This window comes from Triturus cristatus, chromosome 9 (assembly GCF_964204655.1).
Source record: "Triturus cristatus chromosome 9, aTriCri1.1, whole genome shotgun sequence".
Taxonomy (NCBI): Eukaryota; Metazoa; Chordata; class Amphibia; order Caudata; family Salamandridae; genus Triturus; species Triturus cristatus.
In genome coordinates, this window is record NC_140592.1 from 169,551,989 (window position 1) to 169,575,571 (window position 23,583).

At 47.2% G+C, this 23,583-nt stretch overlaps 1 protein-coding gene across 1 annotated transcript in view; it reads right to left on the reverse strand.

The window, feature by feature from the left end:
* Positions 1–642: 642 nt before the first annotated feature.
* The window catches only part of DENND6A (DENN domain containing 6A), a 252,677-nt gene continuing 229,736 nt past the window's right edge, over positions 643–23,583 (reverse strand). Inside the window, exons 18-20 of the mRNA XM_085624672.1 lie at positions 13,514–13,616; positions 1,681–1,755; positions 643–1,573 (exon numbers count right to left, since the gene is read on the reverse strand). Of these exons, the coding sequence (XP_085480798.1) occupies positions 1,442–1,573; positions 1,681–1,755; positions 13,514–13,616 (310 nt within the window). The 3' untranslated portion in view covers positions 643–1,441. The remainder of the gene's footprint in view (positions 1,574–1,680; positions 1,756–13,513; positions 13,617–23,583) is intronic.

Here is a 23,583-nt window from a genome sequence, read left to right on the forward strand (position 1 = left end):
GATGATAGAGATTCTTAACCATGGCAACAGCAGTATGGTTGTGTACTCCATTTTATCTGTCGTCCCTATGATAGCCCAGAATTCTGATTGTTTTTGACATACCAGTGGATGACTTCACCCTAGCCACATGCACCTGGAAAAGTAACTAAAATTGTCCCCCCGGTATTAGACTTCTATGCGCCTGAAGTTGCTACCATCTCCAGGACCACTCCTGTCTCTGTGGAAATTAGATGTTTTTCTCACCTTGAACTATGTAACTCCTTTCCTCCAATGATCCGACTAATAAATGATGTTCTGCCTTTCAGAAAGATCTTGCAGACTTTCCTTTTCTGCCAAGCATTCCTGTTAAGCACACCCTTAACCACCTAGGTCTAAAACACCTTGTAAGCATTTACAAATATCCTACCTCAGATCAACTTAAACCGCACCAACAGTTCTGTACTTGCAACAAAATACAGATTTTAGGACAAACGTGAAAGGTTTTGAGGTATGTTTTCTTATGCTCCAAAGAACATCTCCAAACTTGAGTTCACATTGAATCTAAAATGTTCATCCACCATCTACAAGCCTCTGAATAACTCCCGTAGTCCTTACAGAATTCACGTCGTATACTAAAATGTACACAATAAGAAGTCATGCCTGTCAATACTTTGCACCTTTATATAAGTTTCTGTTCCTAGGGCAGATTGTTGGTTACTTTTGTTGTAGAACAAGACTGACCTTTAAGAAAATGTTTTGTTTGTTACAAAATTCATCATAATTTAATGATTAGGTAGGAAACGTCTAAACTGCTCAGAACATCACCTCTCTGACTAATATTTACAGAGCTCAAGAAACACCTCTCATGTCAAAAGAAATGTGTTTTGTTCACAGACCAAGTCTTGGAAGACGGGCAGCATTCGTTAATTCGGTCAGACATTTGACATGCATTCACCAGCTCCTCACACACGGTATGTTTAACCAACTTGTGAACAAGAGCTAACAATTAATGCAATCACATTATTGAGAAGAAGGCACTATGCAAAAACCAATCAGATAAAATCCCTGTGACGCATAAATCATGTATGAAAACTGCCTCTCAGAGTTCTAGACTGATTTGATGCAGCACCAGAGTTTAAAAAAATGGATGCAATGCCAGCACTGCAATACATACATCACGCGTCAGTGTGTTACTGTTTTGCGCCCAACCACTTCATTTAAAATGCATTTACATATGTCTCTTCCTTTTTCCTCATCAGCTCTACAAGTGAATAGACTACAATTTATATAAAAAAGGCAATTAGAAGGATTAAAAATGCCAACGGCTCTACTTTGCTGGTCACCGTGAAACTCCTTATAGTCTCTGATCAGAGTTGTGATGTTTTCTCCCAGGTGCGCTTTCTGCTGTGTATTTAATGCTTGTTGTTTTGCACACTTCTTTTCCAGGCCTTGCAGTCTGGAGTCATGCTGCACCAGTTTTACGTAAAATCCCCTGCAGGTCTTCTGGCAGTGCTAGTATGATTGTATGAATGTGTGCTTGGAGCGTTTCCAAAGTACTCAGTTTAACAGGAAGGTGTTCTCGCTTAGCCTGCACCTGTCGAAATAGGAGCAGAGTTATTTTCTGCCTTGAATTCGATTTATATAATAAAAATAATGTTTCAATGAAACAGGACACTTATTTCTCTGAATAAGAGTACTTACCAATTTACTCTTTAGCTTTAAGACAAGGTCCACTGCTTCAACTTCTGTATGTTTCTGAACCCAGTCAAGTAAATCCTAGCAAAGTATTAGAGCCATTGATGAAAAATGAGTTTTCCCATTAACACAATTGTTAACAAGCATGCTGGTTTCCTCGGTCCTATATCTTAAAGTTAGTAACTGAATTGATATTTTTGTCTTGCTTCTACTCTCTGAACTGTACTTAATACAAACAATTAACAAATTATCTTTAATTTCAAATAGCAAATATGAATTTTCTGCTCTAGCTTAACTGCACATTGATCAATCATTTTGCTCATCTCACCTTGTGCGTTTGTGGTCCCTCAAAGTAAATGTTGCTAGCATTTGATGGAGAAGTTAGATACGAGTAAACTGGATATACCCTTACAATATTAAACAATGTGGCTCAGGCACTACTCAATGTTACTAAATTGCGGCACTCTCTGATAGTTGGCAGTTACATGTATCCGATGAGGATATACCAAGGTTTCAAGGATACCTTCACACACTACTTGGGCTGCCAGAGGTATGATTAGAATTTAACAGTGCAAATTATGCTTCTGAATATTAAAACATTTGCAGAAAAAAGGTTTAAGGATTCCAAATCTAGCAATTCTAGAGGGCAAACAAGGTTCACAGCTTTGTACCGGATGATTACTGGCTCATTCTTATGTTTAAAAAATTCAGGGAAATTCATCTTCTGTGTTTATTCAAATTAAATACTCCTTAAAATACAATCTTCCCTGGACACCTCATAAAATGGCAAGGTTGAATCTTACAGAAACTGGGGCATATTGGCACTGCAATGCCGGGTAGGTGACACTGATATACATGACTACAGAACACAATAATATAACCCCTTTTAGTCAAAGCGGATGGATATTTATCTTCCCCAAGAAGCCCCCATAGGACTCAGAAAGACTCCTGCTCCGCCTTATAAGTTATTGCTTGTCACATGTCAGACTCCTTAATGGTGTTCGAAACCAGTATTCAAACCACACAAACTGGGTGTTAGTCTTTTAAAGGGTTCTTTTCCCCCACAGGAAGGGCAGCAGTTTACAAAACTCAGCTTAGTGGTTCGTAAGACAGAAAAAGCTTATTATATGGTTGACTTATTAAGATTCTCAAAGCTCACATTTCACTTCAAAAATATAATGAGAGACAAAAATGTCCTAAAAGACACCCAGCTGTATTTAGGGACACTTCCTACACGGAGAAGGCAAAATAACTGCCTAACTGGCATTCCAATGCATTCTGGGACACAAACACTTTGATTGCTTAAGCGAGCAGGATGACTATTCTTGAAAGACAATTAAAATAGTCTTGTCAGCTAAATCAGTAGTCTCAAAGTTTAATTTAATTGGTTCTTTCCAAAATAAATAAATAAATAAATAAATACCCCAAAATATTGGTATTATAATAATACACGTCTTTAGGAGAAGATTATCAAAACTGAAAACATATATTGAAATGCATTCCAGGATATGAGCGACCCACAGAGCTATTTTACTGTTTAGGAATTTAAAGAAGACCCTGTATTTAGCATTTCGAACAAGTTACTTACCTTCGTCAATACCTTATCTGGTAGAGACCTGACCTAGTCCCAGATTCCTTACCTTTGAATTTCCCAGGCAGTAGACTGGATCCAGAAGATTTTTCTTCGAGCAATACCCCTGCGTGCCGAGAGGTTGCGTTGGACAGCTCCACGTGGCATCGGTGTCGTACGCACTGGAAGTGACGTCCATCTCAGCGCACTGACGTCAGTTACTTGTCACGACTTTCTACACCAGAGGCACGGAGCCAAGAAGTGTACTGATATCGGTGTGTTTGAAAACTAGGGCCCTGAAAGGGACCAGCATTGACCTAGATACCTATCCGCAGTGCGGGGAGGATAGGCGCCACCTCAGCGCGCTGACGTCGGTTACTTTTTCACGACTTTCCATGCCAGAAGCTCGGAGCCATGAAGTGTACTGACAGTGGTGTGTTTGAAAACTAGGACCCTGAAAGGGATCAGCCCTGACCCTAGATACCTGTCCGCAGTGTGGGGAGGATAGGTGGGTCAGTAAGGAATCTTTGGCTAGATCATGTCTCTATCAGTTAAGGTGTAACCGAAGGTAAGTAACTTGCTCATCTGATAGAGACATCTACCCGCAGACCCGGAGGAGGCACTGTGGACAAGTTCAGACTAGGGAAACCTACAGTACTGAACAGCCGAAATGGCCGCCCCTGCAGACTTGGCTGTCTAGGCAGTAATGTTTGGGAAATGAGTGCAGGGAAGCCCACTTGCTGCCTTATAGATGTCCAGGACAGGGACTCCACGTGATAACGCAGTGGTAACAGCCTTAGCTCTGGTGGAATGAGCCCTTAAGCCTTCAGGAGGCTGCTTCTTTGCCAGATTGTAACAAATCTTGTTTCAGAGTACGACCCATTGCGAGATGGTCCTTTTCTGCACCGCCCGACTCTTCTTCGCTTCAAACTTACCCCACGAAGAGTTGATCATCCACCCGGAAATCTTTTGTGCTGTCAAGGTAGAACAACAGCGCTCTTTATGGGTCTAGACAGTGGAGTCACTCCTCTTCCTTAGAGAGATGCGGAGAAGCATAGAAAGTGGGCAAGGTGACAGATTGTCCCACATGGAAAGGTGTAACACTTTGGGAAGGACAGAGACCATAATGCGAAGCACCAACTTGTCAGGGAATATGGTCAAGAAAGGAGGCTTGGATGATAAAGCCTGCAGCTCACTCACCCTTCTTGCAGAGGAAATTACCACTAAAAAGGCTGTTTTGATGGTAAGCAGCCAGAGGGGACAATTATGCATGGGCTCAAAAGGAGCACACATGAGGAAAGTGAGAACCAAATTATGGTCCCACTTAGGCATAATGAAAGGGGCAGGTGGAAAAATATGCACAAGGAATTTGATGAATCTATGTACAATGGGTGATTTAAAGTAGGAGGGTTAGTCTGACAGCCTCAGGAAGGCATACACAGCCGAAAGATACCCTTTCAGGGTTCCCAGAGCAGATCCCTGCAGGGCAAAGGTCAAAATAAAAAGCAACACATTAGAAAGGGAAGCGGACAGAGGGTCAATAGACTTTTCTGTACAATAAGATACATATTTGTTCCACCGGCAGGTGTATACTGTCTTGGTGGAGGGCTGCCTGGCCAAGATAACATTGCAGACTTCGGGAGGAAGGTTGAAAGCGGTCAACTGTTGTCGCTCAATCTCCACACAAGAAGGCATAGAGTTGACAGTTTCGGGTGGAGGACCCTCCCCTGCTGCTGCGACAGAAGATCCTCCCGAAGTGGCAGCCTGACCGGAGGATCAATGCTCATTTGCAGAAGCTCGAGATACCAAACTCTCCATTCCCAATCCGGAGCCACAAGGGTGTCTTGGGTCCGGTTGTTCCTGATCTTCTTGAGAACTCTGGGCCGGAGTGGTATGGGCGGAAAGGCATACATGAGGCCTGAGCTCCACCCAAGACGAAAAGCACCTGCAAGTGAGAGCCGCCATGGAAACTCCAGCGCTCAAAACTGCTGACATTGTGCGTTTTCGACAGAGGCGAACTGATCTAACCAAGGCTCTCCCCACTATTAACAGGAGCTCTTGTGCACCCTCCGGATGGAGATGCAACTCATGATCGGCTAGGCAGTGACGACCTAGTTTGTCTGTCCTGGCATTCAGGAAACCTACCAGGTGTTGAACCACCAGGGAAATGCCCTGCTGTTCCAGCCATGTTCAGAGATGCAGGGCCTCTTGGCAAAGGGTCCTCGACCCCAAAAAGGCTTCCAATGCCAAACAGATTGATTGGAGCTACAGTAAGTTGATGTAGAGTCCGGATTCCGCCAGAGACCAGAGTCCTCTGATCTCCACCTCTCCCAGATGGCCGACCCCCATCCCAAGAGTGACTCATCTGTCACTACTGTAAGATCTGGTTGGGGAAAGGAAAGGGGTCAGGCATACATGAGGCCTGAGCTCCACCCAAGATGAAAAGCACCTGCAAGTGAGAGCCGCCATGGAAACTCCAGCGCTCAAAACTGCTGACATTGTGCGTTTTCGACAGAGGCGAACTGATCTAACCAAGGCTCTCCCCACTATTAACAGGAGCTCTTGTGCACCCTCCGGATGGAGATGCAACTCATGATCGGCTAGGCAGTGACGACCTAGTTTGTCTGTCCTGGCATTCAGGAAACCTACCAGGTGTTGAACCACCAGGGAAATGCCCTGCTGTTCCAGCCATGTTCAGAGATGCAGGGCCTCTTGGCAAAGGGTCCTCGACCCCAAAAAGGCTTCCAATGCCAAACAGATTGATTGGAGCTACAGCAAGTTGATGTAGAGTCCGGATTCTGCCAGAGACCAGAGTCCTCTGATCTCCACCTCTCTCAGATGGCCGACCCCCATCCCAAGAGTGACTCATCTGTCACTACTGTAAGATTTGGTTGGGGAAAGGAAAGGGGTCTGCCTCCGACCCAATCCAGAGGGGTCTGTCTCTGACCCAAAACCAGTTTGTTATACACCACTGCATGTCGCATGCAGTTTCCTCCGAGATCTGGACCATGTCGGAGGGATACCCCTGATGCGGTGCTTATTGGAACTTCAGGTCCCACTGCAGGGCCCGCATATGCCATCTGGTATGTGTTACTAGCAGGATGTAGGAGAACATGAGGCCCAACAGCCTTAGAGTCATTCTCACTGAAATCCAAGATATAGGCTGAAACATTGGTATCATAGCCTGAATATCCTGGACTCGTCGCTCGGGCGGATATTCACGAAACTGCACTGTGTCCAGAAGAGCTCTGATGAAAAGGAGCTCCTGAGAGGGATCAGGGGTGCTTCAGCACGTTGATAGTCAACCCCAGCGAATGCAGGAGGTTCGCCATAGTCTGGAGGTGGAAGTCGACAGCCTGGGATAAGCCTGCCTTCAGTAGCCAATCTTCAAGAAAGGAGAAGACTGGGACCACTGATCTGTTCAGATGAGTTGCAACCACCGTCATCACCTTGGTGAACACCCAAGGGCGCTGGTAAGACCAAAGGGGAGCACTGTGAACTAAAAGTGCTTGTTGCCTACCGTAAACCGCAAGTAGAGTAGATGAGGTGAAGGACAGGGATATGAAAATAGGCATTCTGCAAGTCCAACGCTACCATCCAGTCTCCCGGGTCTAGTGCAGACAGGCCCGAGCCAATGTGAGCATCTTGAATTTCTCCTTTTTGAGGAAGTAGTTGAGGGCTCAAAGGTCTACGATAGGACAAAGGCCTTTGTCTTTTTTCTTGGGACCAGAAAGTAGTGAGAATAGCAACCATGACCTACTTCTGGCACCGGAACTCTCTCTATGGCTCCCTTGGCCAAGAGAGTCAGAACTTTCTCACAGAGTAAAATTAAATGATTCTCCATCAGCCGGTCATAGGAAGGAAGTATGGAGGAAGGTGTGATCTTGAACGGGAAGGAGTATCCCCATGATCTGGAGGATCCCACTGTCTGATAGGATATTGTGTCGGTGATGGCTGATCCTGCCACCAACTGGATGCCCTAGGATCTGGAAGGACAACACTAGGAGGGCTTGGAGACTGAAGCTGGAACTAACTGCGCCTTCGTCCGCGTTGGGGTTGTACAACATGAGGGGCTTGGAGCCTTGGCTAGGGTTGGCATGGTGGAAAGCCCCTTCCGTAGCCCCAAAAGGAGCGGAAGGCAGACTGGGGACGGGGGAAGGGAGTTTGGGGGGGCAACTGAAAGGCCCAAGGACTTGGCTATAGCCCGGAATTCCTGAAAGTGCTTCAGCACAGTCTCTGCCTTGTCTCCGAAGAGATGGATGCCAACAAAGGGAAATGTCCATGAGGCCTGGACATCCCCTGAAAAGCCTGTTGTGGGAATCGCTCTGCCCAGTGGGTCGTTCGTGTCTAAACCACATAGAATGGAGAAATGTGCTGCATCTCTCCCGTCTGACACTGCTTGGGAGATGGTCTCTGAAACCTGAGGCAGCACTTGTGCAACCGTTTCACACAGAGAGCGGGAATCATGGCCCATAGGCAAGCGGTGTTCACTGACTGCAATGCCAGGCTGGCGGAAGAAAACATTTTCTTGCCCCAAGTATCCAGCCTCTTGAATTCCCTGTCTGGGGGAGCAGTAGGGAACAATGCCATGGGAAGTGGGCCACAAGCAGCTTTAGGGACCACTCCCTTAAAGTCTTCGGAGCCTTGGCCTGGCAGTCGGAGCAAGACTTGGAGTCGTGGTCGCGCTCCCAGACACCACAGGCAAACCAAATGTGGGTCTGTCACCGACATGGCGCGGTGACAGGCGCCGCACAGTTTCAACCCAGAAGTCTTCCTAGAGGACCACCAAGCTCTCTGGGGTGTGGTGGAATGGGGTAGGGAGGTGGTGGCAAGTGATTGCCCTGTTCACAGGAACCCCAGTGCTGGGCTTGGACCAGGTTCTCAGAAGAGGGCTTCGTTGAATGGGAGCAAGGGTTCCAAAGAGGAAGCTCCCAGCTGTATCACCTCTGTCAAGATGTTAGTTTTGACCGCTACTGTGGGTGGCTGAAGGTCAAGGACCTCAGCTGCCCTGCGCACCACTATTGTGTAAAATGCACCCTCCTCAGTAGTCATGGTTGGAGGAGAAAGCATGCCAGTGTCTGGGGAGTTATCCAGCACACCGGCCTTAGCCAATTCCTCATACCAGTCCATGTCTTGGTCATAATGCTGGGATTCTAAAGGATTCAGTGAGCCCTCCCATTCCTCTCCAAAGCCTGGTTGGTCCGAATAAGGTTTAGGGAACATTACAGGACCAATGGACCCTCTCGGCGCTGGAATATGCATAGGTCGACGAGCTGCCGGCTTCATGTCCTCAGGAATAAGAATAAGGCTGGCTCTGATGGTGGGTGCCAGAAGCATCGGCGTCAGGACCAGTGTGGTGGAAGGTTGCAGTGGCACGTCCGGCCATCTGTCCGGATCGGGCGGGGGTGAATTGGCGCAAAACCCAATGGAGTGTCGAGCGGATTGTGAGAGGGACGAAGAGGAGCAGTCCCAAAACATTCCTCTCGACCGGGACTGAGACCTCTGAGAAGTTGGCTGTGGCGTCCCCTGCCGGGCCGCAAGCAGCTTTAGGAACCACTCCCTTAAAGTCTTCAGACCCACGGCCGGGCAGTCGGAGCAAGATTTGGAGTTGTGGTCGTGCTCCAGACAGGCGCCGCACGGTTTGAACCCAGAAGTCTTCCTAGAGGACATAGTTTCCTATACACCAAAAAAGTGGTGGGCAAAAAGTTGAAAAATCCTGTCAAAAAATGACAGGGTAGCTCTCTTAACGGATCAGTGCTTGAACTGACGTCAGCGCGCTTAGGTGGCACCTATACAGGTGATGCGGATGTCACTTCCAGTGTGGATGATGCCATGCTGAGCCGACTAATGCTACCTACTGGTGCACAGGGGTGTTGCTCGAAGAAAAATTCTAACAGTTGAGCAGATAGTCTTGGCATCTCTTTGTTATTTCAGGTGCCCAATCTTTTAAAGGCAGTAGCATGTTTTGGTTAATAATTTTTTCAAAGGGATTTGTATGGTTCCTGTGAGAAAGTGGCTCTGTATATACTGTTCCCTAATAGGTACAGGGTGTACAGAGTCCACAGTCCCCCAGAGGCTGATAGAGGTCAAAGTTAGGTATGACCTTACTCTCAAAAGTGGTAGCTTGGTCGAGCAGTAAGGCAGTACCAGAGGACAGTGTAAAGCATTTATTGTACACACTCAGTCAGCAAATGGTTTCACACACTCAATAACTGAACTCTAGGCCAATGATTTGTATATATAAAATATATGCTTGTTTTATTTTTAGAACCACAAAGGGGGTAAAAATATACTTTCTCAGAATGAGAGGTTGAATATAAATACTTTTGTTTCCAGCAATAAATTTGTGTAAACAGTCACAGTTGGTTGCAATAAACAATCCTATTTCCTAAACATAACAATGCATTGAGCTCAATGGTAAATTCAGGTTATTTGTAATAAATTACTTTTCAGATTACTTTTGGAATTCCAGGTCTGGATCCTAGAACCAGCCTGGGGTCAGTATTCAGAATCAAGTGATGAAAGTCGACTTAATAACTGTAATCATTTTTAAATAATATTTAGCTATTTCAAAAGTTAGCACTTAGAAAATATTTCACAGAAAACATTCAATGGATCTCTATGGCAAGAAATTCAAATTGCAGGTAGAGTACTTTATCGTTACTTTAGTAATCCAGGACTGGGTGCCTAGACCCAGGACTGGGGTCCTTATCAAAAGCAGGTAAGTAATTTCGTTTGCAGAAATGGTACGATTTTAAAAGAATATTTCAAATTTGCAAAAGTAGACACTTAGAAGAAATTTCACAGAAAAGCAGACAATGGTTTCCTATGGGAGAAAAATGAGTTAGAAGTAAGTATAGTTGTGAACACTTTTCAGAGTCAGGGCTGGGCACCAAGATCCAGCACTGGGAGCTCACCTAGGAGCAGGTGAGTAAATTCGTTTTTGTCACTTGGCTGATTTTTGGTGAATTTTTGCAGTTTTGAAAAGTTCACACTTAGAAGATTTTTGAAGAAAAAGCCAGTCAATGTTACCCTATGAGGAAAATGAAGTTAGCGGTTTAAGGGTAAGTACTCGACTGGTAGTGTTGAAATTCCGGGCATGGACTCAGGGGTCCCCCAGTGTCAGGTAGGTACAGTTGGTTCACCCTCAGCGGTTTCAGGACGGCCGGGTGCAGAGAGAGTTGGGCCCAATGTTATCCTATGAGGGATAGGGGGGCCTTGGTTGGTGGCTGCTGTCTGGCAAGCCACGCGGCTGTGGGAGCTGGGCTCCTGGTCACTTACTCAGGGCAAGTGGGGAAGTAGGTTAGTGTAGAGAGGGCACTGCCAGGGCCACTCGGGCGGCTGGGTGCAGGGTGCTTTTGAGCCTTAGGGCGCTCAATGGAAATCAATGGGAATGTTCCGGTTTGGAAAGAGGCTGCAGGCTCGGGGACGAGGATGTTTCAGGTGCCACCACCACTTCGAGAGGTAAGTTGGGTAGTTGTAGGTTAGGTGGGTACCCCGGGATTGGGCACAGGGGGTCGCAGGGCGCCGGGTGCAGGGGTGCCTTTTGACGTCGGGAATCTTACCCTCTGGTTGATCGCGGCTGGGGTGGCACTTGGTTCTGAGGCTGCAGGCTTCTTCCGGGATGTCGAGGGGGGTCCTTGGGTGCCGGACTCTGGGTCACAGTCGCCGTGGGGTCGTCCTCGGGGTCTTTGTCCACTCCGGCACTGGCCAGGCTTGGCTGGTGCAGAGTGTGTTGGGTCCGCGGTCCCGGGCTGGTGCCAGGGATAGCAAGTAGGTTTCTTGAGTAGAGCCTCTACTCGTGGGAGTCCCAGGGGCTTAGAGCTAAAAGGTAGCCAGGTCCTCCGGGGTTGGTGAGGTTGCTGGCCACGTGGGATGCCGCGCTGGTGCAGGTTCGAGAGTCGACAGGCCGGTAGGGCTGGGGCCAAAGCAGTTGGTGTCTTCTTCTCTTTTTAGCAGCTGCAGGGCAGGTCTTTGTTCTTCTTGCTCTTCTTGTCGTTTTTCTATCTGGAATCTAAGGAAGGAAGGTTCAGGGGGCCCCTAAATACTAGATTTAGGGGCGTTACAGGTAGGTGAAGGCCAGGGACCAATGGGTCCTTGTCCTGGGGTGGGTTCACCCCCTATCCTGCCTCTCTCCTGTGGGAGGGGGGCAGTAGCCTAATCCTGATAGGGTAGGGCCTCCCATCTTCAAGATGGCGAGAGCCCGGAGATGTGCTTCACCTCGCCTCCCCCACCTGAGGGGTGGGGTGGGCAGGCTGGCACATCCCCTGTCCTTGTATGGGGTTTCCAGCCAAGCTTCCCGCCAGAGTGGGGGGTTGCAGTGGCCTGGGGAAACTCCAACTGGCGGCATGCCTTTGAAGCTTCCCTTTGCTCATCCTGGGGGAGGAGATTTCTCACCTCACCCAGGATGTGCATTGTTGCAGGCCCGGGAGAGCAGGGGCTCTCCCACCCAGGGGTCCAGCAACGTGTCTGCTGTGTGGCAGCCTGGGCAGCCTCAGAGCAGACGTGGATTGCAAGTTAGCTGTAAGGGGGCATCTTCTAAGATGCCCTCTGGGGTGCTTAGTACATTAAATCCTACACTGGCATCAGTGTGGGTTCAATGTGCTGAGAAGTTTGATACCAAACTTCCCAGACTTCAGTGTTGCCAATATGGTGCTGTGGAGCTCGTGTTTGACAAGCTCTCAGCACCATGTATTCTTAAATGACAGCACTGCACTTACAGTGCCCAGGAATGGACCCGGGTACTGTAGGGGCACAGGGCTCCTGCTCCTGTGCCCACACCATAGGCGTAATGCACCCAGCTAGAGGGGTGGCTGACATATGCCTTGGCAGTGTAGGTGATGGGCATGGTACACAGTGATGTGTGCCATGTCGACTCTTTGTTTTGTCTTATACCCAGACACTCAGCCTGCAAGGGCAGTGTGTGTGTGTAAGGGTACAGGGTCTCTGAGGGTGGCACAATGAGTGCTGCAGCCCTTAGAGGCCTTCCCTGGTCACAAGGCCCTGGGTACCTAGGGTACCATTTACTAGGGGCTGACATGTGGCTAGGGTTTGCCAATTTGGAGTTTGTGTGGTTTAAGGAAGGAACATAGGCCCTGGGCACCTGATTGGCAGGAACCCAGGGTACACTCAATCGAAGTACATTCAGCAATTTAGCAAAAAGTGGGGGCATACCATGCAAGAAAGATGGCACTTTCTCACAGTTCCTCAATGGCTGTAACCTTCCTCTGTGCTTTGTGAGCAGAGCTAAGGGCTAACAACTTTAACATTACCATTCTCCTATTTGTAATTCACTTTCCAGGGGTGGTCTCCAACTCGATTGCTGGTATGGAAATGGACTGATGCCCTAGAAGGAACAGTGTTTAACACGCCCATCCACAAACCCACTGGGAGATAAAATAGGAAGGGAAGGGTTGGGTGGTAAGAAGTTAATCAATGGGGAACCCTAAGATTTAGGGGCCTAAATGTTTTAAACAGTTTTTGGATTACCTTTATCTAGTAAGGTTAAGTGTGGAAGTGAATTGTCTTCCGATTTAATGACCCTCAGACAATAGGCACAGTTTGATGAAGATGTGTGGTATTCTGCAGTCTACAGTCACAATGAGTAGTTTTTGCAGTATGAGGTAGCCATCTGTGTGATTTCAGAGGAGTGATGTGGTGTCCTCATCCAGGCTAAAATGTTTTTTTTCGTAAAATTAGTGGTTACTCAATATTGCTCTACAACTACAGGAGTCCCACCTATAATTAGGACAAGACCTCCCCATTACCAGTGGTTCAATACTCCTACCCTACTGGATGACTATGCCAAGCTGGTACTGGTCACACATGCACAAAACACTACACTCCCATCAATGCAAACAACGTGACCTTTAAAAAAATGAACTACATTTAACAAGAAGAGTAGCAGTATCTGACAGGAGATTCACTTTTTGCTGAACATATATGACTGCTTGCCATACCAAACTTATTTTTCTTTACAAGGTTTAAACAACGTTCAGGGTTTTTGTTTTATGATTTTGATGCAGATCTAATCACACTGTATACCAAAAGGTTAAGTTTTATTCCTAGCAGATTACCAACTGATTGAGCATCCAAGGGCCATCTTGATGTTTCTAAGAATACAAACGTTGCTTGCACCATTTGGAAACCCCTTATACAAAAAGTTGCAGGCTAAACCTTTTTTACTGTAAACCTCACATAACAGTAAGCATACTGTGTGGCTCCACTACACTATTCATTTCTAATTTTTGCTCGTTACAGTATTCTTACCTCATCACAAAGTGCTTCTAAATGGAGAGCTTCCAGCTTCTGGGTCATTTCTTTCCGGCGTGTTCTAAACCAGCCATCAAAGTTCAAAGATTTGAGGAAATGCCTTTAAAAGAATAGACAGACAGACAGAATTTGTTGATGCAATATGCTAGCTCAAAGTGGTAATTTTCTTTTTTTCTGAACAACCCTATATGTATGAAAAATACCTCCTCACACTTTGTATTCTTAAAACCAGATGCTAGATTACCCGTCTTAAAAGGATGCTATTTTACATTAGAGACTTGTGTTAAATGTTTGAGTGCTCTGGCTGATTGTGTTACCATTACCAACCTAAAGAAAGCAAGCGGTGGCAAAGTTTTTGTATGAAGTGACCCATTGCGTGAAAACAAGTGTTGCCTGGAAACCAAAATATGTACACACATACATAAATACAGAGCATCAGTAGTCTATAGCACTGAAGGGGTTATTTACTGTGTGGATGAGTATACTGTTAATTTGGTGCTAAATGGATGCGAAAATTCTAGCAAACTGAATAGAGACAGTTGTTCCCGCTTCAGTTCACAAAGATCTGTCTGGTGCCTTCAGGTGTTGCCAGACATTAGAAAACAACATTCGATAACTTCTACTCGTTATTACTGGCAACGCTGTCACGTGATAACCGGAAGCCTTTTCAATGGAACAGGGAATTCATTCCAATGATATTCGGAACATTTGCCTTTGGCCCGATCCTTAACAAACATTTGCTAACAAACTTGTAGCCCTCAAAACTTAGCTACGAATTATCAGTCAGTTACCAAACAAAATAAGTTCCTACAGATATACCAGGCAGGGATGTCTCCAGTTACCTTTCATTTTTGTATAATCAATGGAACTTCTTGCACAAAAAGAAAAAGTGATTAATTCATGAGAAGTCAATTCAAAATTAGGAAGAAACAAACTTATAAGCACAGTTCAACAGCATTGGACCTTTAATAGATCCACATGCTTGAAACATTCCCCTTTTCTAAGCTTTGATTCCTTCGGTACACTTCAAACACCAGTGTTATTCAAATAAGGCCTAAAAGAGAGACACTGACACTTTAGTACATAATCAGTGTCGGAAAAGCACCCAAATTTCAGCCAATCAAAAAGCATCCAACTTCACATAAAGGCCATCATTCCTCAGATTTCTACTGCATGTCATGTGGAAGATGGTCCTACAGAGTTGGAATTGGATTTTTCTTCACTAGCCTGGAAATCGAATCATCTTTGCTAGCGTGCATTTTCAGACTTGTCCTTACACTTTACTCCAATGGAAAGTCGTTTTTTCCCCATGGAAGATTCGCCAAGGAAAGGTCTTTTAAGAGCCTGTAGAAAAATACTTTACGGAAGATGCTCACAAGGACTGGATATTTTGCTTACATCATAAGAACTGAAGAAGATTCTGTGCAAAAGCTTAGAATGACTGTGAGGGAAACCTCTTGCAGTAGCTGCAGAAACAAGCTTCTACTAATGCCTCGTAATCAGGAGATGAGTCCTCAGAATTTGACACTTACGGCATGGTGCAAAAACATTGAAGGGACGAAGTTAAGACCTGTTAGTGCAAGGACATCAACTGAGCTACTTTCCAACACAGCAGAATCTCCGCATTAGGCCAAGAGGAGAACAGGCTGGTCATCTATGTCATACAATGAGGAGCCTTCTGTGCCCTCGCCTTCTGTGCCCTCATCTTCTGCACTTCCTATGTCAATGACTACTGCTCTCGGTTTGCCTTCTATCACTCCTCCAAGGCCTTCTTCAGTATGTTCCACTTCTTTGACTGCACCGCTGATGACATCAAGTTTAGTAGCAGCAACGTCAACGATAGGACAGTCGACAAAGATTTCAACAAAGTCACTGCCAATCAGACTGTCACAGGACAGCACTGAAGATGACAGTAATTGTTATGACACACCCTTACAAGATAAGGAAAAGGTCCCTTCTTCCATTCACATTCCTCATCGAGTAAGGTGTCTGTCACGATTCCCCCCCCCCACATCGAGAGGGACATGAACCAACTGAATCTTGGTGGACCGTACCTCCTCTCAATAGAGGAGCAGCCGCTCTTGTAAAGGACTGCTGAGGAGCCGAAGATGCCGGACACACCAGGAGGCCAACGTTTCCTCACTTCACCCGGCCACGCTCCTGGAGGAGCATGGCTTACGAAGGTACGGAATGAAGTTGCGGGGTGAGTTGGAGGGAGTAAGAAGTCCGACCGTTAGAACAGTTCTCCCAGTTTCTGTTCCCCGCTTCCCGTACACCAGCACACTTTCCGGTTGTTCAGGGCACTTGACGGGTGATCCCCCACTCCCTTCTCTACTACTATTGATATATGAGGCAGTGACACTGTTCTCCCTTCTCTTTATGTACCGGAGTGACGTGGCCAAGAGGGAGAGATTTGCATCCTGAAGACGGAAGGAGTGACGCACAGAACATAGCAGTATTATCACTGACTGTTGACACTGGCCTCTGTAAAAAGAAAAAAACAAAGGAAATGATGGACGGAGTGTTGAACATTGCAAACATTCACCCCCAGTCAACTGATCTGGGTTTAATCCATCACCGTTCTTTAGCCCACTCTGCCACCCCAGTTCAGACATGGCCATATGCAAATCAGTCTGACCCTGTGCCTCATGGGAACAGTCCAGCCCGAACTGCCAAGCCATATCTTCCCTGGACCGGAAACAAGCTTCCTAGGACCGGTTTCTGGCATTTCAGCCGTCTTCAGCCAGGCTTGCTTGAATCCAGTGGCAAAGTGAGCAAGGGACTCACGTCTGAGCATACCCTGCCAACTTATGGCGAACAAAGCAAAAACCAAAGGAAATGATGGACGGAGTGTTGAACATTGCAAACACTCACCCCCAGTCAACTGATCTGGGTTTAATCCATCACCGTTCTTTAGCCCACTCTGCCACCACAGTTCAGACATGGCCATATGCAAATCAGTCTGACCCTGTGCCTCATGGGAACAGTCCAGCCCGAACTGCCAAGCCAGGTCCTGGCTTGGCAGTTCGGGCTGGACTGTTCCCATGAGGCACAGGGTCAAGACTGATTTGCATATGGCTGGGTTCAAACTGGAATGGCATGGTGAGCAAAAAAGCGATGGATTTAGGCCCAGATCTCTGTACTGGGGTGAATGTATGACATTGTTCTGCATTCTGTCCATCAACTGTTGTTTTTGCATTTCTCACCCCGAGTGGGACGGGTATGCTCAGACGTGAGTCCCGTGCTCTCCATGCCACTGGAATCAAGCTATCCTGGCTGAAGAGGGGTGAAACCCCGAAATCGGTCCTAGGATGCTTGTTTCCAGTCCCCCTTACAGTACCTTTACCACCAAAGATCATTGAGGCTAAAGACAATGTCAGAATGGCGTTCCCTGTGGCCCTGTAGCTAGTGCAACACATATCCACATTAAGTGCAAGGACACTGATCAGAGGGAAGATAGGAACCACTCTTAGACCAGGACATTCAAGATGATCATAATATTGACCATACTTGTTATCCATCCTAAGAGAAGAAAGGAGATATGTTATGTTATGTCATGTTACGACTATTTATTGTGCGCACAGATACTCCAGCCAAGGAGCGTCCTGGCGCAGAGACAAGGTAGCACGTAACACAACCACAGGCTAAAAACAGAAACTAAGAAACAGCTAAAACAAGAAGGTTTTTATAGCCCTCCGAAAGGTCAGAAGGTCCTCCAGCAAGCGGATTTCAACAGGCAAGGAGTTCCATGCTGACGCAGCCATTACCCTAAACGAGCGGCCTACCATGCGGCTAAGCCTGAATCTGGGAACCACCGCAAGGGCCAGACCCTGAGAGCGAAGGCTACGGGCAGGGACATACAAAGACAGACAACTCGACAGGATTTCCGGGCCTGTACCTCTCAAGATTTTAAAAACAAGGCACAAAACCTTGAAGAGGATGCGCTTCCTGACCGGAAGCCAGTGTAGGGAGCGAAGGACACCTGTCACTGAGCAGAATCTGGGCAAGCCAACAATCGCCCTCGCCGCATCATTCTGAACCCGTTGTAAGCGGGTTAGTTCAGCCTGGTTAGCCCCAGCCAGGAGAGAGCTGGCGTAATCCAGGCGGGAGATGATAGTAGCCTGGATCACCAGCTGCCTGGTCGGGGCGTCAAAGAACTTGAGAACAGGTCTCAAGCCCCTCAGGAGACCGAAACAACAGGCCGCGGTTCTTTTAGTATGGCCTACAAAGGAGAGGCCCGCATCCAGCCATACCCCCAGATTTTTCACTTCCGATACCGGGATCGGAGTAGGTCCCAACTCTGAGGGCCACCAGTGGTCACCCCACAGCTCCACTCCCTTCCCGACGACCATCACCTCTGTTTTAGTGGCGTTTAGCTGAAGGCAATTGCCTGTCAGCCAGCTAGCCACCGCCTTCAGTCCGGACTGAAACCTGGGGGCCTCAATCTCCGCATCCCCACTGAGAGTAACCGCCAGCTGAGTGTCGTCAGCATATGAGACCAAAGTAAGGCCCCACTGCCTAGCGACATCAGCCAGCGGTCTCACGTAAAGATTGAACAACGTGGGACTCAGCGAGGACCCTTGCGGAACCCCCATGGCCAGTGGTTGGTAGTTGGACTTGAAGGGAGGGATGGCAACACAGAAGGAGCGGTCATCTAAAAAGGAGCGGAACCATTGCAACACCTGACCGCCAATGCCAGTCTCCTCGAGCCGACGCAGGAGGATGCTGTGGTCTACCGTATCAAAGGCGGCGCTAAGATCTAACAAAATAAGCGCCGCTGTTTGACCAGCATCCAACCTTGCCCGGAGATGTTCCACCATCACAAGTAGCGCAGTTTCCGTACTGTGCCCAGCACGGAATCCGTTTTGTGTGGGGTCGAGGGCATTGGTCCGAGTCAGATGTTCAGACAGGGCCAGGTTGACGTGGGCCTCCGTGATCTTGGCTGGCCAGGGTAACAACGAGATGGGGCGATAGCTTTCAGGCTTGGAAGGGTCCAGGGTGGGCTTTTTAATGATCGGGGACACCACAGCTTGTTTCCACTTAGATGGAACAGTTCCCGTTTCCAAGGAGAGGTTGACCAGGGAGCATACGGCTGTACGCCCCATAAAAGCTTGGTCTCGGAAGAGAGCAGGCCTTACTGGATCGGATGGGGACCCAGATTTGACTTGCAGCGCAAGTTTGTCAAAACCATCCAAGGTGAGGGGGGGGAAAACAAGCAGTGTAGTCTGATGGTGGACCCCATTTATACTTTCCTCAGTGAACCCTATGCTAGGGAATGTCCTATATATAGCTTGGACCTTCCCCAAGAAGTAACATGCAAGGGATTCACAATGGGAAAGGGAGCTCACGGTCGTAGAGGTAGTCCGCTTCGCTGTGAGATCTTTTACGGCCTTAAAGATAGCTTTTGACGGATTCGGACTGTTCCGGAATTCGGTGGCATAAAAAGCCGCACGGGCTCGGCAGATAGCTCTATGGTAGAGCTTAACGGACTTGGCGTATGCAGCTTTTAGATCAGCCCCATAGGTTTTCCTCCAAGCCCTCTCTGCTCGTCTACAGGCACCCTTTAGGGCCCGGAGAGTGCCATCGTACCAGGGACTCGACTCTCTGGGATTAATTTTATTTGAAACGATGGGTATCAGAGAGTCCAAGGCCCTAGTTATCCATGAACAGAAGAGGTCATACCCCCTTTCCACATCCGTCAAAGGGCCCAGCGGCTCCTCTAATAGAAGACGATGAAAGTCCTCTAGCCGAAGCTTTTTCCAAGCCCTCTTCTGAACCCGTCTAGCCGTAGAGATGGAAGGAGTGGCCGAGACCGGGCAGAGGATGGACACCAAGAAGTGGTCTGTCCATTCCACCGGAGAGACAGAGGTAATTTGAATCCCCAACAGATTGGTAAACAGGGGATCCAAAATATGCCCCCCCAGATGGGTAGGCTGGGAAACCATCTGGGGAAGTTTAAAGGCCTCCAGGTCAGAAGAGATGGAACGCACTGTCAGGCCAGAGAGGGTGTCGAAATGTAGGTTTAGGTCACCCATGATAGAAAAGTTGGCACAGTCGGCGACCAAAGGGCCAACAGTGTCAGGGAAAGCATTTCTAAACGCCACATCACTGCCGGGTGGGCGATAAACGACCATCCCGGACAGGGTAAACTCAGGGCTGACAGAGACCTTGAACATGGCACTTTCACACCCGGAGATGTTTAGGGCACCCCAGACGCAAAGGTAGATAGATTTTACCACTAACGCGATACCTCCACCCCTGGACAGCCTATTCAAGGTGTACATAGAATAGCCGGGTGGGCAGGCTAGATTGGTAATAGCGGTATCAGCGTCCTGTAGCCATGTTTCCGTCATGGCAAATACGTCTGGAGCTTCCTCCTCAATGAGGTCATAGATATGCTGATAGTGTTTCAGCGCAGACCTGACGTTTAAATTCAGGATCTTCAGAGTAGTAGGAGTGTATGTAGTACGGCGGGTCTCCGAGGAAATAAACCTTGGGAGAGGATGCGGAGAGTCGAGAGCCCACCCATTACAAGGGCAATGATATGGGCCACGCAATGGGTGTACCGGTGGAAGGGTGCAACAGCGGCTTACCTGACCGATGGCAAACAGGCAATCCCGCGAGTACGTCAGCATGGTGGACCCAGGATGGTATGATAGTCCTTACACAGAGTACCGCGACGTCCAGCACGTCCTTAGCGCGGACGGGCGCAGACGGGCAGGACTCTGGCACGACTCCGGCCACGCGAGGACACGCCCGCTGCGCGATCCCGCTGCGCTAGGGGAGGAGCTTTAAGTAGGTGTTCCCAGGCTGCTCCTGCGCACTGAAGCGCTGGAGGGTAGAGACACCTCTATCCACACACCCCACTCCAAAATGGCGGCCAAAACGGACAGGTCACCCACCCCAGAGCCAAATCCGCCAAAACGGCAGTGCGGGGGCCAATTATGGTGCAAGTGAAGGGCGCTGTCTAAAAGCAGGTATACAAACAAATTAAACACAAAAGTTGTTAAAAATCACGAAGGTGAGAGCAAATGCGCGCAGAGCGCTCACGCAGCTACCTTGTCAGGGGCGGTTTCAGGAGGGACTCGCCTTAAGTAGGTGTTCCCAGGCTGCTCCTTCGCACTGAAGCGCTGGAGGGTAGAGACACCTCTATCCACACACCCCACTCCAAAATGGCGGCCAAAACGGACAGGTCACCCACCCCAGAGCCAAATCCGCCAAAACGGCAGTGCGGGGGCCAATTATGGTGCAAGTGAAGGGCGCTGTCTAAAAGCAGGTATACAAACAAATTAAACACAAAAGTTGTTAAAAATCACGAAGGTGAGAGCAAATGCGCGCAGAGCGCTCACGCAGCTACCTTGTCAGGGGCGGTTTCAGGAGGGACTCGCCTTAAGTAGGTGTTCCCAGGCTGCTCCTGCGCACTGAAGCGCTGGAGGGTAGAGACACCTCTATCCACACACCCCACTCCAAAATGGCGGCCAAAACGGACAGGTCATCCACCCCAGAGCCAAATCCGCCAAAACGGCAGTGCGGGGGCCAATTATGGTGCAAGTGAAGGGCGCTGTCTAAAAGCAGGTATACAAACAAATTAAACACAAAAGTTGTTAAAAATCACGAAGGTGAGAGCAAATGCGCGCAGAGCGCTCACGCAGCTACCTTGTCAGATACGCAGTTGGGTTATGGTCACCATCACTATGAATGCAATTATAACAAGGAATACTACTATAACTGTAGTACCAGTAGTGCTGCATACTGAGGCTGCTGTGCAAGAAAAATTTGGGTACCCAAAAGCGGTCAACACAATTTGATAGTTTGAGGGCAATTAAGTAACAACTGAATGGGACAGTGACAAAGTGGGGGCATGGGGGTCACAACACAGACATGGGTAATGGAGCTGCAACTAACTTGGCTCATCAAATTCAGGAGGGAAATAAATGACAGGAGGACTCTTCTAGCCTGAACGTTGCTCGGAAGATATATCACCCTACTGAGAAGTAACTCCTCTGAAAGTGATGGGGCAAATCCAGGTGACACCACAAAGAGGGAATCAAGAGAAACCATAGAACAAGATGTGTATACCATATGGCCCACTGAGAATAAGCAGTAGGCAGTATCTTTTTGACCTTAAAAAAGGCAGTCAATTAGTTTGGCATTTTGCATACAAAAGTAAGAATCTGAATGGGAAAGGCTTCTGAGGTCACTGAAATATGTCCAAAAACCATAAGACTCAGAGATTACATGCACAAAATGATTTGGGGTTCATCAACACTTAGAACTATTTTTTAGTGCCCTCCTAACTGGAAAAGAAGGGATAGTTTACTTTATAGAAAGCACTAGAATCATTTGTCTTCATTGCAATCTCCAGGTCTTCCCATGCCTTAGTCCTTATTTAAATTTTATAGCTGCTATGGCAGCCTTGTAGGCATTTCTGGACTAGGTTACTCTAGTCTTAACCCATGGGCATTTCCCTAGGGCTAATCTAAGGCCTTAATGATCAAAAGAACATGCATGATTAAACCAACCCGGTTTGACAGAACAGGGGTGTTTTCTCGGGATAAGTCTTAGTGAATTACATGTACTGAGCGGGGTGAATGCCTCACTAGCGCCTCTAGATGCACCCTCCTTTTGTAAACTCAGTTTAATTAACACGTGGTTATTTGCCACAAGGTCCTTAAAAATTTATTCTTGTCCACTTGATTCGGACCCTCCTATTATTGGTAAATTCGATGGCCCTACGTGGAATTTGAGTGTCTTTAGCGTTAAGATCAATTCACAAGAGTAATGCAAGTGAGTTATGATCACTAATGCAACTTATCACTACCTCATAATTAAAAAAAAGAGAGGCCAGATCAGATGAAAACAATATATAATCAATTCCGCTGCAAGAACCAACACCATTGAAAGTTAGAGATGAATTACTAGAAAAGCACTTAAGATCCTGCGCGAAAACTAGATTGTTAGACAAAATTATTCTATTCAAGGCGTCCCCGTAAGGGGTTTGTCTAAAGTGCATAAGTGGTGAGTCTAGATCATCCTGTAGCCCACAATTTGCTTCCGTTTTTGGGTTGCAGGTGTGAATATTGAACTCTGCCATCCACAAGATCAAGGTTTCCTTTCTCTGTGAAACCTCCACTCTTGACAAATTTTCTTCCAGATCATCAACATCCTTTGTCACTGAAATGTCATGGATGTTGTGGTAAAGGTTTATTAACAAAATGTCAAAAGATTTTTGGAACTAGAGTAATATTTGATAATAAGGAGTATGGTGCAAATCTTTGACAGTCAATTTTATGACTTTGATAGAAACAAATTTAGCCAAACCACCCTTGGTCTTGCATGTGGGTGATGTGATTGCAGGGCTACATAATGTGATATACCCATTTATATACTGCGGTTGACAGTCCCAAGTCTCTTGGCAACAGACGATGTTGTGCTGATTGATTAAGTGCAGTCAATCAGTATTGGGCAATTTGACCCATAAACCTGCCACATTCCAAGATATTGCTTTGAGGCCCGGCGGGACTATAGGAGTACAATGCAGGTAGGAAGATCAACCATCTGCTAGGGGCAACACTCTGAGTCGCAGGGGGCGGTGGGGGCTAATGGGTCAATCCATCAGATTAAAAAATGGGAGAGCTTCAAACCTGTTCGAAATCAGCAGAATGCAGGATAAGTTCACATTGAGGAAACAATGCTTGGTGTTAAAGTCCTAGGATCTGGTGAGCTGTTAAGAACTGTTAGATGGGCCATAAAAGAAGCCTAATGGTTTTGCTTTACTATTTTCATGGGACTTTGTTAGTGGATAGAGGTAGTGTAACACTGCTCAAGTGAACTAAAGTTTTTTTAAATTGATAATAATGCAATCCCCCAAGGATGTATTTTCGCTTGAACCAACCCAGTCAACTCTTCTTACGGTGAATATCTCAAAATACTAATTGCAAGCCCAAACAGAATGCTTACTGAGCCAGTGCACAACTTTATTTAGCAGGGAAGCATGATTTTCCAAATAGGGATTCAGGAGTTTTGGAACATTTCCCAGGACAATAATGTAAGAGGTACAATGTGGC